At 41.2% G+C, this 14,729-nt stretch overlaps 1 protein-coding gene across 1 annotated transcript in view; it reads left to right on the forward strand.

Moving 5' to 3' along the window:
- The first annotated feature begins 398 nt into the window (after nt 1-398).
- The window catches only part of ncam1a (neural cell adhesion molecule 1a), a 75,976-nt gene continuing 61,645 nt past the window's right edge, over nt 399-14,729 (forward strand). Inside the window, exons 1-7 of the mRNA XM_061086323.1 lie at nt 399-531; nt 2,251-2,460; nt 3,437-3,580; nt 6,987-7,124; nt 8,080-8,197; nt 11,355-11,515; nt 12,688-12,830. Of these exons, the coding sequence (XP_060942306.1) occupies nt 399-531; nt 2,251-2,460; nt 3,437-3,580; nt 6,987-7,124; nt 8,080-8,197; nt 11,355-11,515; nt 12,688-12,830 (1,047 nt within the window). The remainder of the gene's footprint in view (nt 532-2,250; nt 2,461-3,436; nt 3,581-6,986; nt 7,125-8,079; nt 8,198-11,354; nt 11,516-12,687; nt 12,831-14,729) is intronic.

Genomic DNA, 14,729 nt, shown 5'->3' on the forward strand with positions numbered 1-14,729 from the left:
TAAACAAAGCACCATTTCAATGTTTCTTCAATAATGCAAATTTCAACCCAGCTCCTGCAGAGTGGGAAGCATCAACTCCACCGTGATTCAATACCTTCAAAACAAAACCCACAAGAAAACATATGAAAAGAATGTAAAAATTATACAACTTTTATGTGCAATACATCCGCCTCCTTTCAAGCTGGCAGTTCCACAAGGTCCTTGTAGGAAATGTAAACTTATAACCCGTGTGCACGTGGAGATGTTGCAGTCTAGTGAGCATAAATATTTCATCCCGGAGTTTCATTCATTGGAGGTATGCATGAGGAAGGCTTGCTTCTTTTTTGAGCTGAGCAAAGCAATTTGATTTGGAGCCTTTGCCTTATTGTGCTTTGCCCCCTGTGTCACCATCTGTCTCGATGGGAAACCTGGAATCTAATGTATATATTTCTTTCTGTCTTCCTTTCTCTTCCACAGCCGCCTTCCGGGTGGAAATCACTCCGACGCAAGGAGAGATCAGCGTGGGAGAGTCCAAGTTTTTCCTCTGTGAAGGTAAGACCGTTTCTCATTTAATGCAGCACCTGTGCAAATGTCACCTCCTGCGTACGGTGTATAATATCACCCTATTAATTCAGTTACACAAGTCGGTTTAGTGGATATACACTTATTGAACTTTAAAGGAATTCTAGATAAGACGAGATAGCGCCCGGGAACAGAACGAGTCTGGCCGTTTGTTCAGAGATCAGATCAGGTAGGGGAGTCGAGCTGGAGAGAGGAGGGAGAGAGAGGGGCGAGCGAGGGGCCGTCTGAGGAGATAACGAGAGAGAGGTCTTGCACTTTCCCTGTGTTTCCAGTGATGAATGTAAGGAGATGTGCAGTTGTCAGCTTGTCTGAGATCCAGGGGGTAAGTCGGTACATTAGGTGAGTCACCTGTCTGACATGGTGCAGCTCCCTGTACGTGAGTAATGAGGTCAGACATTAGAAAAGTCAGCCTGAAGAAACCTGGAAATTACAGGTTTGTTTTACTGGTTACAAACAGAGATGGATCCACTCATGCAGATTAGTGGACCTGGTATCTCCAGAACGCCTTGAGGGAATCCTGTCAAATTTGGTACAAGCGCTCACTCAGACTCAAGGGTGAGCTGATTGGAATCTGGGGGTCAAAGGTCAAAGCTCAAGGTCACAGTGGCCTCACAAAACTTATCTCAATTCTTCCTATGAGTTTAGAAAAGCAATGTACGCAGACTGAAGCTGCACTGGTTCGAACAGGAGTACAACCATAGTTATTAATTCTGTTTCTAGGTGTATTTTATAAGTCTAAATTGCAAAAGCACAAGTAAAAGTCCATTCAAATATATTATTTGGAGTTGCAACACTCAATTTTAAGATTTTTGCTTTAAAGCCTAGGTCAATTAAACAAAAATATATCTGAAAGTTATATCAGAATATGTATTTTGTTCTGTAGTTGTTAGTAGTAGTACTGTAGTGGTTTAATTGACCCTTTAAAAAATGATCATTATACTCAAACAGCATCAAATAGATTCCATCTCCCAGTCGGTTGCTCCGTGGCTTCGTGTTTAAACTCTTGTGAAGGTGAACTCACAAAAGCAGAGCTCGATATCTTTGTGCAAGGGAGAAGCTTTGACATTTTTAATTTGACTCAGTGATATTTCTTACTTTTTAGCTTTATGAAAGAAACATGGCTCCAGCTCGACTGCAATTTTTATTAGTTCAAAAGAATATCAGAAATTCACAAGGGATCCTTTTGTGTTTCTTTCAGAGATTAAGAGACAAAATATATCTCATTTTATTCTCTGAAATAAAATTTCATGAACTGAAAGTGCGCTGGTCTTTAATAAAAAATAAATGATGTGGAAGAGTTGTTTGATTTTCCTCTCAATCATTCGTCCTGCTGAGCAAATAGATTTTAGTTTGCGTATGTGGTGTGATCTTAAAAAGACGACTCCTGTAGGGAGATCTTCACAAGAGCTCTTGATGCATGGGGTGAAGAAATTAGCTTTCAAGACTCGTAGAAGTTAAAATGACTCGTGTTTCATCCTTCACTTTGAATTCGGTTCGTGTTTACTAACAGATTATCACGAGAGCACAGAGAGAAGTAACGTGTCTGAAATACATTGTTCTGATATCATGTGAAGAAAAGCAGAATAACAGAATTTCACTTCACAACAAACAGTTTTGTGTGTTCTTCGTTGATTTGGCGGCTGTTTAAGAATTCCTGCTTCCTCGCCTCACGTGTCCTTTCCTCCTCAGTGGAGGGAGATGCTAAAGACATAGACTGGTATGCGCCCAGCGGGGAGAAGATCCTTCCCAACCGGCAGGACATATTTGTGAGCCGCAGCGATGAATCCACGTCCACCCTCACCATCTACCACGCCAACGTGGACAGCGCCGGCATCTACAAGTGCGTGGCGAAGAACGGAGAGCAGGAGGCGCAGGCCACCGTGCAAGTCAAGATCTTCCGTAAGTGTGAACGAGTTTTGGGGCTTTCTGGTCGAATGGTTTGTGTTTCACGTGAGAATCTAAACAAACGTTATTATAAAGTCTGCATGAACCAAACCAGACGTCTGCAGAAATATATGCAGAAAGAGAAAAGTTCTTATAGTTTGGAAGCAAATGAAACAGAATTTGTAATTGTGTTTGAAAAGTTTGCTTTGGCTCACATCCGTTAAGCTCTGTGGTCTTATTGATGGTTAATATTTTAATTGCTTTTAATTGCTTTTAATTGCTAAACCATTAACTTTACAAACAAACAAAAAGTTGTAAGGTATACAGTTCTAAATATATGGCTGTTGTTTGCATGGTGATTGACTTTTATCGTTTATTATTTAGAAGATAATGTGAGAAAAGATAAAAGATAAAACCTGTTCCCTCTCTTCTGCTCAGGGTCATAGCACATTAAAAAATATCAGATAGAAATTATTATCAGGTCTACGAATTGATTTTGTTTTTAATTTGTTGTTAATAAAATTCTCCACCTTTTATCCAGACAATAAGTGATTTCAACTTTAAATTAAAAGTACTTTATTTGCATCCAATGCAAAATATAAGAAACTATAAATGTACACGACAGAAGAAACGTGTTAAAATCTCCAAACGGTCCATTAGTCTGTCGTCTTCGGACCAAACGCGTTTGACGGCTGATGAACGTGTCTCTGCTGCTGTTGTCAGTGTGAACGAGGCGTCTGTGAACTGTCTTTACCTCGTCTACCTTCCCACGCCATCTGTGATTACACAAAGACTCAACCATCTAAACATTTATTAGCAAAGCAGAAGCCGCAGCATATGGTGTCTCGTTATGGTGCTAATCAACTGTAAGAGTCTTTGTTTTTCTCCCTCCCATGCAATGTAAATATGCCACACGAGAGTTTGCAGCTCGGCCCGAACACTGAGATACATGTGTAATAATGTGTCTGTCTGGTTCCCCCCCCCCCCACAGAGAAGATCACCTTCGAGAGCGCCCCGAGCCAGCAGGAGTTCAACGACGGAGACGACGCCCAGATAGTCTGCGACGTGGTCAGCTCCCCGCCAGCCACCATCATCTGGAAGCACAAGGGCGCCAAGATCCAACTCGCCAAAGACGGTGAGCCAACACGCCGTCCCACCCTCGGCCCGCCCGACCCCCCCCCCGAGCCGTCACCTTTACCTTCCTGCCAGTTCCTGTCTGCCGAGGCCTTCTCTCCGATTAGTTAGCCGTGTTCTTCCTCTTCTCCTCCTGTCCCGTCCGATTTGAACAAACCCAATGCGTTGTCAGCAAGGAGCTGGTGGTGAGGCCTCATGGATGATGCATGAAAGAGGAAGTCAAGTTGTCCAAAGTGAAAAGAGAGAGACAACTGCTCCTGAGGCTGGAACAATCCAGAAAGCAGAAAAGGGAAGAGAGTCTTTGGATAGTCTTTGGTAAAAGTTCGCCCCAACTTCAACTAGCAAAAAAGAGCAGATTCTATATAGGACCAGGCAAGTTCTGCTGGTCAGCTGGTTTAAAATCCCTCTTTCAATTCAATTGAAGGAGACTTTTGATGCTTTTTCAGTGTAAAAGTTCTGCAAAGTTACTGAAACTAGAGTCTGCTCCAAAGGGAGGCTCCAGAAAACACTTCCAGTGTATTGTGAAATAGTAGGAGAGGGGGACCTTAAAGAGATAGGAGCAAGTGTTTGAGACAGAGGCTGAAAAGAGGAGCTGCAGCAGTGGACATATGAGGAAAGTGATGCTAAAAATTACCAAAGTTAAAACCAAAGGGGAACTCGGAGAGCACGTTCCTCTTCAAACGGAAACGTCCAAACTCGCCATGCCAAAAAAATATATATAATACATAAAGAATCTGCTTCAAATTGTAATCTTCCTCCACAAAACTTCATTTTGACAAACAAACAAAAGCCAATAAAAACATAACCTCTTTTGCACAGAACCTGAATACTAGAGGAACATACATATCACCTCATCATAGGTTTGCAAAAGTAAATTCCTCCTAAACTTTGTGAGTTTTTTTAAATACTCTTGGTAATCAGCTTTGATTACAGCGCCTCGTGGATTCCTGTGGTGAGTCACTGTCACAGGAACAAAGCTCCGATTCAAAGAGCGTCACGAGGTCCATAGGAGCTTCTCTGCATTCAAATCCTTTTTGTTTGTTCTTATGTTCTACACGATTGCAGCTTTGCCAGTAAACACGCTTTAGCGCCACGGAGCGTGACACAGAGCTGAGGTGTTTAACTCGGCTGTGACGCTTCCAAACATTGTGAGTTAAACATTGTGCGACTGAACACGGCAGCAGCACGGGGGGGAAGTGACAGGTTTACGTGGTCGGTGTTTGTTTGCCGCTGCCAAACTCCTCAGCCTGCATCGCCTCTGCCAATCAGACGAGATGGAACCTAAACGCTGCAGTAAACGTGTTCATGTACAGTTTTTTCAGTGTGTGTGTGTGTGTGTGTGTGTGTGTGTGTGTGTGTGTGTGTGTGTGTGTGTGTGTGTGTGTGTGTGTGTGTGTGCTCCAGAGCAGCTGTGCCTCCGAGAGTTGAGCTCAAACTTCCTTGGTATATGTGTTGAAATGAAGTGGGAGGCTGTGTTTTGCTTTACACTTGAACCGAGGCCTATTTTAACCTTTGGGTCACCCCTCCCCTCGGTGACCACCAGAGAGCTCGGAGTCACCGCAGTGTTGTGCTAAAGCAGCTTTTTATTCCTGGACCCTGGTCAAGGAATGTGTTTTTCACTGGGGGAAGGAAAAACCCACTAAATGCAACCGACACTGCAAACTGCAAAGCGTCTTATGTAATTTTTTTTTTTTCTCGGGGGAGCAGCAGTTGACCCTAACCACACGCTGCATGTTTCAGTGTCAAAACCACCCACCCAAAGCTGTGTCATTGTTTTATAGGGTCAATGTAGCAGGCGCTTGGATGTAGAATTTAGTTTTTCTACTTAAATAGCACTCGAAGCCCTCAGAGGTCTGACTTGAAATACTTTAACACCACTTTTACAGCAGCTGAATAATTTAGTTCACAGTTCGTTGCATGAAGTATTTTTTGCACATTGTACGTGACAGGAAGCAGAAAACAGGCGAGAACATGGAAGATATTTTGAGAGTTTAAACACAAGTTAAAGGAAATAAAACCTAAAAATTGATTGATTATTTATATAAGCCTCGTCAAACACATTGAGGGATAAGACCCTCATTTTCAATGGTGCAGAGGGTACAATGAAGAGTTAATACATTGAAAGAAACAATAACTAAATAAGGATGAAATAAATATGCATATATATATATATACAGTAATACAAGGGAAAAGGTCATAAACAATCATTAAAAGGTCATAAACAATCATTAAAGGTCATAAACATTAAATCAAAGTATTTGCAGTGATGCTTTCACACACTGAACAGCACTTACATGTCAGAGACACAAAATATTTCAACTATTTTATACATCTATCAATTTTTTTATTGTTTTTATTCATCTAAAAACTGTAAATGTGTAATTAGATGTACAAAGTACAGTATTTCTTTCTGAAATTTAATGGGCTTGTGAAAGAGAAAATGGGCACACAGTTAAATACCTAAAGGAAAAGTGCAAATTCCCTGAAAATTGTGTTCAGGTCGTTTAGACGGAAATGTCTGTGCAATAAAGTGATGGGAATAAAATGTTCATTATCCCGAGCCCACGTCGGTCCCTGCACTCGGTATACAATTATGTGCATCAAGTGATTTTATAGCACAAAGACTTTTTTTTATTTTTCATTTATTTGTGTAACAAAAGGAGGCTTCTCTATTAGAAACGTCCTTTATACCCTCACTATGATGAGAATTAAACTGGCAACATCGGACCACTGCAGTAGTGAGTCCTTCTCCCTAAAGGTGGATGAAAATGGCCTGTGAACGTTTTATTTAACATGCGCAGCCTAATTAACAATTCTGCACATGGAAGGAACAGACAACAGAAACGACTTAATTGCTTTTCTGAAGGGTTTTTAAAAATGTGGTCAGAACGCTGGTATTTCCAAAAATGCTAAAAACCTGTTTTTAGCTCGGTCTGTGCACTTAGTGCCGGTTTTAATTAGAGGTGTCACACGTTTGTCAGACTCTATGATCGTGTAAAACTCAGCAGAACGTGTGTGTGTCGTGGGCTCTCGGCCTCCTTTCAACCACAGGCCTCATTAGTGGGCATAATTGGGACTTTTTAATCCGCCTTCAATATCCTGTCTGAGCGCGTAGGAGACGAGCTCATTTTAACTTTGGGCCCAAAACAAAACAGGACGCAGGAGAGGAGACAACGAGCACTTAGCTTAGTATTTATTACAACTTGTGTGAAAGCAGGGCTGGGAAATGTTCGGAAAAGCTAAAACACGTACAAATTGTTCCTTATACCTTTTATTCTTCATCCAAACAGGCCCCATGGATAAGATTCCTTCCAGTCTTTTCTTTCAACAGTACAATCTGACTAATCTTTGAAAACCCGACGTGTTTAACCTCTGTTCTCTTCTTCTTCTCTTCTCTGTGTTTCTAGTTCGCTTCAAGATCCTGACCAACGGCCACCTGCAGATCCGCGCCATCAAGAAGACGGATGAGGGCATGTACACCTGCGAGGCCCGGGTCATGGCCAGGGGAGAGATCGACTTCAGGATGATCAAGGTCATCATTAATGGTGAGCTCTACATATCTGTCACCTTCTGCCCCCCCCACGCCGCCGCCCAGCCTGTCCCGTTGTTTTAGAAATGAGCTGCTGCTTAACACAGGAGCAGAGATCCTCCTGAAATCTGCCTTTTAAAGACTTGATGGTTCTTCAGTGTTTTTGTCCCAGAAGCAGTTGAGATCAAAATACATAAAGTACACAACAGTTTGCAGTATAAATATCCAGAGTGCACAAACGTTCCTTCTGATTGTCATAAAAAAATATTATTTCTGTCTTTAACTCTGTAACAAGGCCAACAACAAATTCTCTGCTTGAGGAAATCAAGGTTTGTTAAGTGCAGAAGTTAACTCAAGAATGCCTTCAGGGAATTTCTTTCAATTTGACTCAAGGATGAACTGATAACATTTTGGGAGGTTGAGGTCAAAGGTCAAAGTCATGATGGGCTCACAAAGTATGATTTTGGCATCTTGAATGATATTTCAAGACTGCTCGAGGGGATTTCTTCCACTTTTGATCAGATTTTCAAATAGAGATTATATTTTAGTAGTCAAGTGTCAAAGGTCACACTGACCTTATTTAAATTTGTAAAATAGTATATAGAAATATGTGCTCTGAAACTTCACCGCAGTGCAGTAATTCTAGACCAAGTATAAATGTAAATTTTCCAGAAAAAACCATCAGTGGTAAATAATGGATTTGTAAATACTTAGCTCTGGTCATTACAGTCAGCAGGTTATCAATCAGGGATAAAAGCAAATTATTTCAATACAAGTGTCCACCCACTGCAAAGCTGATGCTAATGATAATTAATGTGCTCACAACTTGTTTCCACTGACCACAAGGGTCCAACTAAATCAGGTTTGAATCTATAAATCATGAGAATCTATTAGTAAATAACGTTTTACCCACCTGCTTTGTGCGTTCGATGTGAATCTAATGTGAATCTGTCTCCATTTCTCTGTCTCAGTGCTTCCCACCATCCGGGCCAGGCAGTCCGAGGTCAACGCCACAGCCGACATCGGGGGCTCGGCTCTGTTGGCCTGTGATGCCGACGGCTTCCCTGAACCCAGCGTCACCTGGGCACAGTACGTCCTCCACTGCTTTCACTCACCAGCTTTCATTTATCTACCCCTGGATCAGGGCGTGGAATCTAATTAACCTTAATCATATTAGAACTACAGGAAGGATTCATCCGTGAAATACAACCGATCCTAACAAAGCAATGTCTATTCCTTAGAGTAAAATCTGCCAGATAAGATAAAGTTACAAAACAATGATGAGCAATGCAGCAAAAATGATTAATGGGTAAAACACAAATTGTCAAGCTCACCATTGTGTGCAGCATCACTCTGCTTTGCAGCTGCTGTGTGTTTGTGCACCGTCAGAGGTATTTTGTGTTGTTTTTACCTGAGTGGTGAGATAGCACTTTGTCATTTTAATAATATCATCCTGAAGTTGTTTTTTTACCCTATGAAGAATATAAAATCTACAAAGAGAAAGTCCAGGAACTTACGAGCATCACTTTCTTTTGTTTCTAATCTGCCTTTGCAGGAAAGTGTTTTGCTTTTATCTGTGACACGTGCGTGAGGAGGAGGCTGTGCCCTTTAGTAGCAGGAAGCAGCGTGAAGCCTGTATCACATCGGAGTCACAGGCCGGTGGATTAATCAGCCGGACAGTTTCAGGGAGCGTTGTCTGGTTGTTGCTGCCAAGGACACGGCACCGCGTTCAGTGACCAAACACTCTGGGAAAGGAGCGGATCCACTATCTAACTGTTTAACATCCAACTGGTCCCTGCTCACTGGATTCACTGGGAGGAAAAACCAGATCCTGTAGAGTCTGGGCGAGTTTCTGACGGAATCTCAAGGGTTTGCACAAAGAATAATTGCAGTCGCGTAAAAATGAGAAACTCGTTATTTGAACAAAAAATGAAATGAAAAGATTCTTTTGAAGAATTACACTCAGGCATATTGATTTTTATCCAGTTAAGAGCTCGTTCTCTCTTTGGTGTCTGCGTGTCCCATTATTTCAAGGTAGCACCTTTCAATACCTTTATAATATGTGAAGGTAGCACCTTGGAATGAAGAGGCTCACACAGGTCGAAAAAAAGACTGCTATGTGCTGAAAGGCTTCTTTATAAAACTCACACACAATGGCTGGCTGGTTTTTATTGTATTCATTAAAAACGTATGCAAATCAGGTTGTTCTCGACAAGCCCTCCTCCTGAAAGAAGAACTCAACACCGGCTACAAGTGCAAATTGCATGTTTCAGGTTTCGGTCTAATCCAGCACGGCTGGCGGCGTCTGTGTCTGTTTATAAATTGGCTCCTCTGATCAAGACTGAGATAAAACAACGTAAAGTCTCCGTGGCGCCGCCTGCGTCCCTCAGCCGCTCTGACCAGGCTGTTGGTGGGAAGTGATTGTGTTCCCTTTAGGAGGATGGCACACGCACGACATAAATTACAGGGAGTTGGTGTTTGGTCGTGTTTTGAAAGTGCGGCATGAATATGAATTTTTGCACGGTCTTGTCTGCAAATTGTTAAGCGTGGGAGAAACGACGAGCTTTACATTCTTTTGCTTTTGCACGACTAACAAGAGGAGAAACACTTTGATGAGTCCTGTTAGGCAGGTTCACACTTTCTCAAATGCTAATATTAAACTCTCACCGTTTTCATAGTGTTAGTATGGAACTGGAACATGTGAAGTGATGCTGTAGCTTCTGGTGAATTGAATCTTGGCCTCATGTTCCTGTTAAAAAGAGATTCAGAGTTTAGCATCATATCTGCATCGTCGAAAATCACGATGTTGACAGAAATGAAGGAACTGTAGGAATAGTGTTTCTTCTTGAACAACTAGGGTCAGGGTTCAAAATCATTTTTATGTATCTCAATACAATAATGAATCTACAGATCTTTGAGACACTGAGAGTTGCTTATTCAATCTGTTTAGTTTGAATTTAATATATTAAATTTGAGTCTTTAAACATCTTCTGTTCTTATGACAATCAAAAACTGTCTAAATGACTCGGTTAAAAAAAGCAAGCAACGTAAAATCTGGTGTATTTGATAGAAATAAGTTATTTATTTCAAAAAAAGATTAAATACATTAGTTCTAATAGATAAATGATGATATAATCTATTGAATTCTGTTTTATTGAAAAACTTAATACAACCATAACCATGTTAACAAGTTGTTCTTGGTTCTTGGTTCTTTGGACAGATGGAGTTTGAAGCGGAGCACAGACACAAGCTCCAGCCAAGTCGCGTTCTGGCCTTTGTACAAGTTACTGAACATTAATTAGCTGAAGGTGATATCGTCTGGCATGAAAACCAAGAGTCAGCAAAGGCTGGAAATGAGGAGCATGCTGTATTTTCTAAATTGCCTTTTGGCCAGAAAAGAGAAAAGGGGGGAGTGAGGAGAGATATATGTTTTGTTTCTGGGCAGCGAAGGTTAAATATCGTTTTATGTATACGACCGACCTGGAAGTAAATAAAAAAATGGAGCCGACTTTTAGCCCCCAACACTAAATACAACCCCCCAAAAATGTCTATGTTCCTTCTTTCTAGGCAATAAGTTCTGACTTTGCACAACTCTGATAATTGATTCTCCATTAGCTGGTGTAGAATCTCTCAAGTATTCAGAGTGAACAGGAGAGAAACTTTTCCTCATGCAGCAGTTTCATGACACATCATTCACCTATACCTCTATGGAACCCTGGGATCCTGCAGCTCCTCCATTAAGCAGCACCTGTGTGTGATGTGGCTGTTTGGATGGAGCGAGATGCAGAAGATCTCTCCGTGGGCCTGAAGAGACTTCAGACGGATGGTGTGGTTGTTGGAAGGACAGACGGGTGAAGCAGGGAAAAGGGATGAAGCTCTATTTGTTCTGGTTTCCTAGTGCTGCTGTCAGTCACTGTCTTCCTGTTAAATGTCTCTGAAGGGCACAGACAGAAAAGTCTCCAAAAAGTTCTGGTGCTCAGGAGGAAAAGTGGGGAAACATGCATTACCATCATCATTAAACTGGTGCGTGACCTTTTTTAAGATCCAGGTGTAAGGGCCAGAGGAGAGCCGAGGCAAACTCAATCTGTGGAAATGTCTGAGATGTTCCCAACTTTTTTCCACCTTTTCCTCGCTCTCCTCCTGAGATAAAACTAGATCGTTGTCGGTGATAAATGTGAGATGGAGCCCTCGAGTTCTCCGTCATGTCTTACTCCCTCTTCTTCTTTCCTCCCTCCCTCTGCTACAGTAACAACGTCGTCCTTGAAACGGGCGATAAGTACGGCCTGAACGAGGACGGCTCAGAACTGGAAATCAAAGATGTCACGAAAGTGGATGAAGGAGAATACACTTGCATCGCCAAGAACAAGGCCGGGGAGAAGGCGGAGGAAGTCAGCCTCAACGTGTTTGGTAAGAGAATATATATTTCCATCATCTTTGTGGCTCTCTCTTTCTCTCTCCCTGGTCTTTTTCTCTTTCTACTTATTGACATTCGCTGTGGACGCTCTTCTGCTTCTCCAGTGACGTGTTGCAGAGTGACACAGCCCCAACGTACAGTTTAAAGAAAAGCATGTCCTGTTGGAAAGTAATTAAGCCGGCCCTCAGGACGCTCAGAGATATCACACTAGACTTCCTCTCGATGAGGACATATGCATTGCAGCTCTGTCATAGCCCGTGTTAGTTGGGAATTAAACCCTCTAAACACTCTAAGGAATTTAACAGTGTGTTAAAAACCTGCACTAATGTCACGTTTTCTGTATAACCAATGGAAGAAATGGTCGTTTAAGGTGAAAGGTGTTGGAGTGATGAAAACCACAGAGAGTTATCAGACAACTTTTGCAGAAATATTGCTTTAAGATGCTGGTTAAGCAAGAATTACAACTAAATTAATATATTAATGAAGCCTCACATAGTTATTCGACTTTGATTCATTTTTTAAGCCAAATAACATGAAATTTGAAACATGCCAAACTGGCTGAACATGCTAATATTTAATCAAACAATTACACAATCGAGTAAATTAAAGGAAATAGCTTCTTAGCTAATAAGTTTTGATGCTAACTTCATGTAGAACTAAGTAGATAGTCTGTCCGATATCCACTGCAGAAAGAGTTTCACATCTCTTTGGATCATAGAGGTTGTCGTAGGAATGAATATGTTTCTGGTTGACTCGTATATAAACAGAAAGTTGTAGAAACGAGGTGAAAGAGACCATCATTATTTCCCTCAGGAGTTGGTTGAGACCAAAAGCAAGCCAAAGAAAAGAGGAAAAGGAATTAATATGTTTATTAAGCGTCCAGAAAACTTGACTGTTATGTTGTTTATTGTCTGAAAGGTGTACTTAACTTATTTAGAACTATAGCTTTAACATGCCACTTTATAAAATGTGTGCATTCACATTTTCTCCATTGCAAAAAGCAAAATAAAACCAGAGCAGGTTGTTGTAGAACGACAATAATTTACCTCCAGGGGACAACACTGAAATCAGATATGAGCTGCAACCAGCAGAAGTACTGATAAGTATAAATATGTCTATAAAACCTGTTTCAGTAACGCTGTGGTGTCTTTTTCTGTTTTCCCAGTGCAACCCAAGATCACCTACTTGAACAACCACACGGCCTCGGAGTTTGACGAGCAGGTGAGGCTGACCTGCGAGGCCTCGGGCGACCCCACCCCCACCATCGCCTGGAGCTTTCAGAACAGGGTGTTCACCGAAGGAGAGCAGGTACAGACTCCTCTTCTCTTAACTGAGATAATGACTTTTAAAACAGACCGACTAAGTCAAAGGGATAATTTTTTCAGCAAACCAGATGAAAATTAATGTCCTTATGTGGGAGCTATTGGGGCATAAAGAGCCTCTGCTGAGTCGTGGCCGGGACTGAATTCCTCTAACATCATTAAATAACAGCAGAGTTTCTTCAATAAGGAATCTAAGGCAGCTCAGGGCCTTTGGATAGAAATGTCCAAACGCCCTTTCACACCAGCACACTGCAGAAAGGAATAAAGGTTTGAATCCATGTAATACATTTATGCAAGACATTTCAAATCTCTCCTCCTGCTCTGTGCCGCTGCCTTTGATGATGAAAGTCTCCTCTACTGTATATTAGAGGAAAAACACAAAGCTTTCTTTAAAGCTTTTTTTTAATATAATTCTAAAGTTTCTAAAGCATGAATAAATTCATAAAGCTTCTTTCTAGGAATAGTGCATTGCATTTAATTAAATTAAATTGAATGCAGAGTAAACAGAGGAACAGACACTGGGAACCAGCTGTGCTCCAGTCCAACCAAGATGGGTTTTTAGGGTTAATATATCAATAATTAAAATATTTTAGATACCGATATATCAGCAGATAAATTTATCAAAACGTTTTATCAAACCCTCGTAAGAAGGAAACGTAATTAAGGCTTGATATGTTAAATTTAAACCAAATTACAAATACAATCAAGATTCAAACATAAATGCACATTATTCTATATAATAATCATATCAGCGCAGCTCGGAGAAAACCTCGATCGTTTTGTCCAGTTCACGAATCATCGAGCGTTTCATCGACACGTTGAGACGAAGCTGTCGTCGACAAACTTCGGGCGAAATTGTCGTTTACTCCAGAAAAACCAGGAAGTGACTTCAATCCATCACGGGAGCTAACGCATCTTCTCATATTGACATTGATGCGTGTGAACCAGATCACTCACTTTATTCTCATTTAATCTTGGAATTCATTGCCGTCGACCTTGTTTCCCCCCCCCCCGTCCATCGCACATCATTAAAAGCCAATCACTCGGCCAATAAACTGCTGACGCTGCTGTTTTCGTTGCCGACCTCGACCTTAATTGCGTCGCCACCTGAACGTGCTCGTTGTACAGTCGCATTCCGATTCCTCCGTCTCTCTCTAAACTTTCAACATCCTCCTCTAATGCCCCTGGACGTGCATGAGCGATCGTATACTCCTCCATCCTGAGTGGAAGAGGAGAGAGAGAGAGAGAGAGAGTGATGATTAAACCAATATCCAGCCGCTGCAAACGCCATGATATTCTCCAGCGTTATTAGGAGTGTATGCAACAGTTCACTCAGCATTTAAAATGGAACTGTTGCTGCTACAATCGCTACGATAATGGCTCAGAATTCATTGAAAGTTAAGTGAGACCAAGTCGAACGAGAGAAAAACGATTTCAGTCAAACTAGTTTAATTATTTCTGTGTAACAATCTGGAGACCGTAAGTCAATCTCCGTTTCAAAACCCGACTTTTATGACCTCAATTATGATTCTGAGGCAAACTGTTGTAATGATCCGGGGTGGAGACGAGGGGGGGGGGGCACATTAGTCTGAGGATTTGATACAAGTATGAAGTCTGTTTCATAGAAAGATAGATACGATAGGTAACATAGATATAAAATAATCCATTGATACAATAGATGATGCGAATGATACAATAATTGCGATATAATAGATAAAATACGATTGGATTTGATTTGATATGATGCAATACGATAGATACGATATGATTGTTGCAATATGATAGATACAATATGATAGCATAGATAGCATAGATACAATATAATAAGATACAATATAATATGTTGCAATATAATAGATACAATACCATAGATATGATTCGTTGT

This window comes from Limanda limanda, chromosome 14 (genome assembly GCF_963576545.1).
Source record: "Limanda limanda chromosome 14, fLimLim1.1, whole genome shotgun sequence".
In the NCBI taxonomy this organism is placed as follows: domain Eukaryota; kingdom Metazoa; phylum Chordata; class Actinopteri; order Pleuronectiformes; family Pleuronectidae; genus Limanda; species Limanda limanda.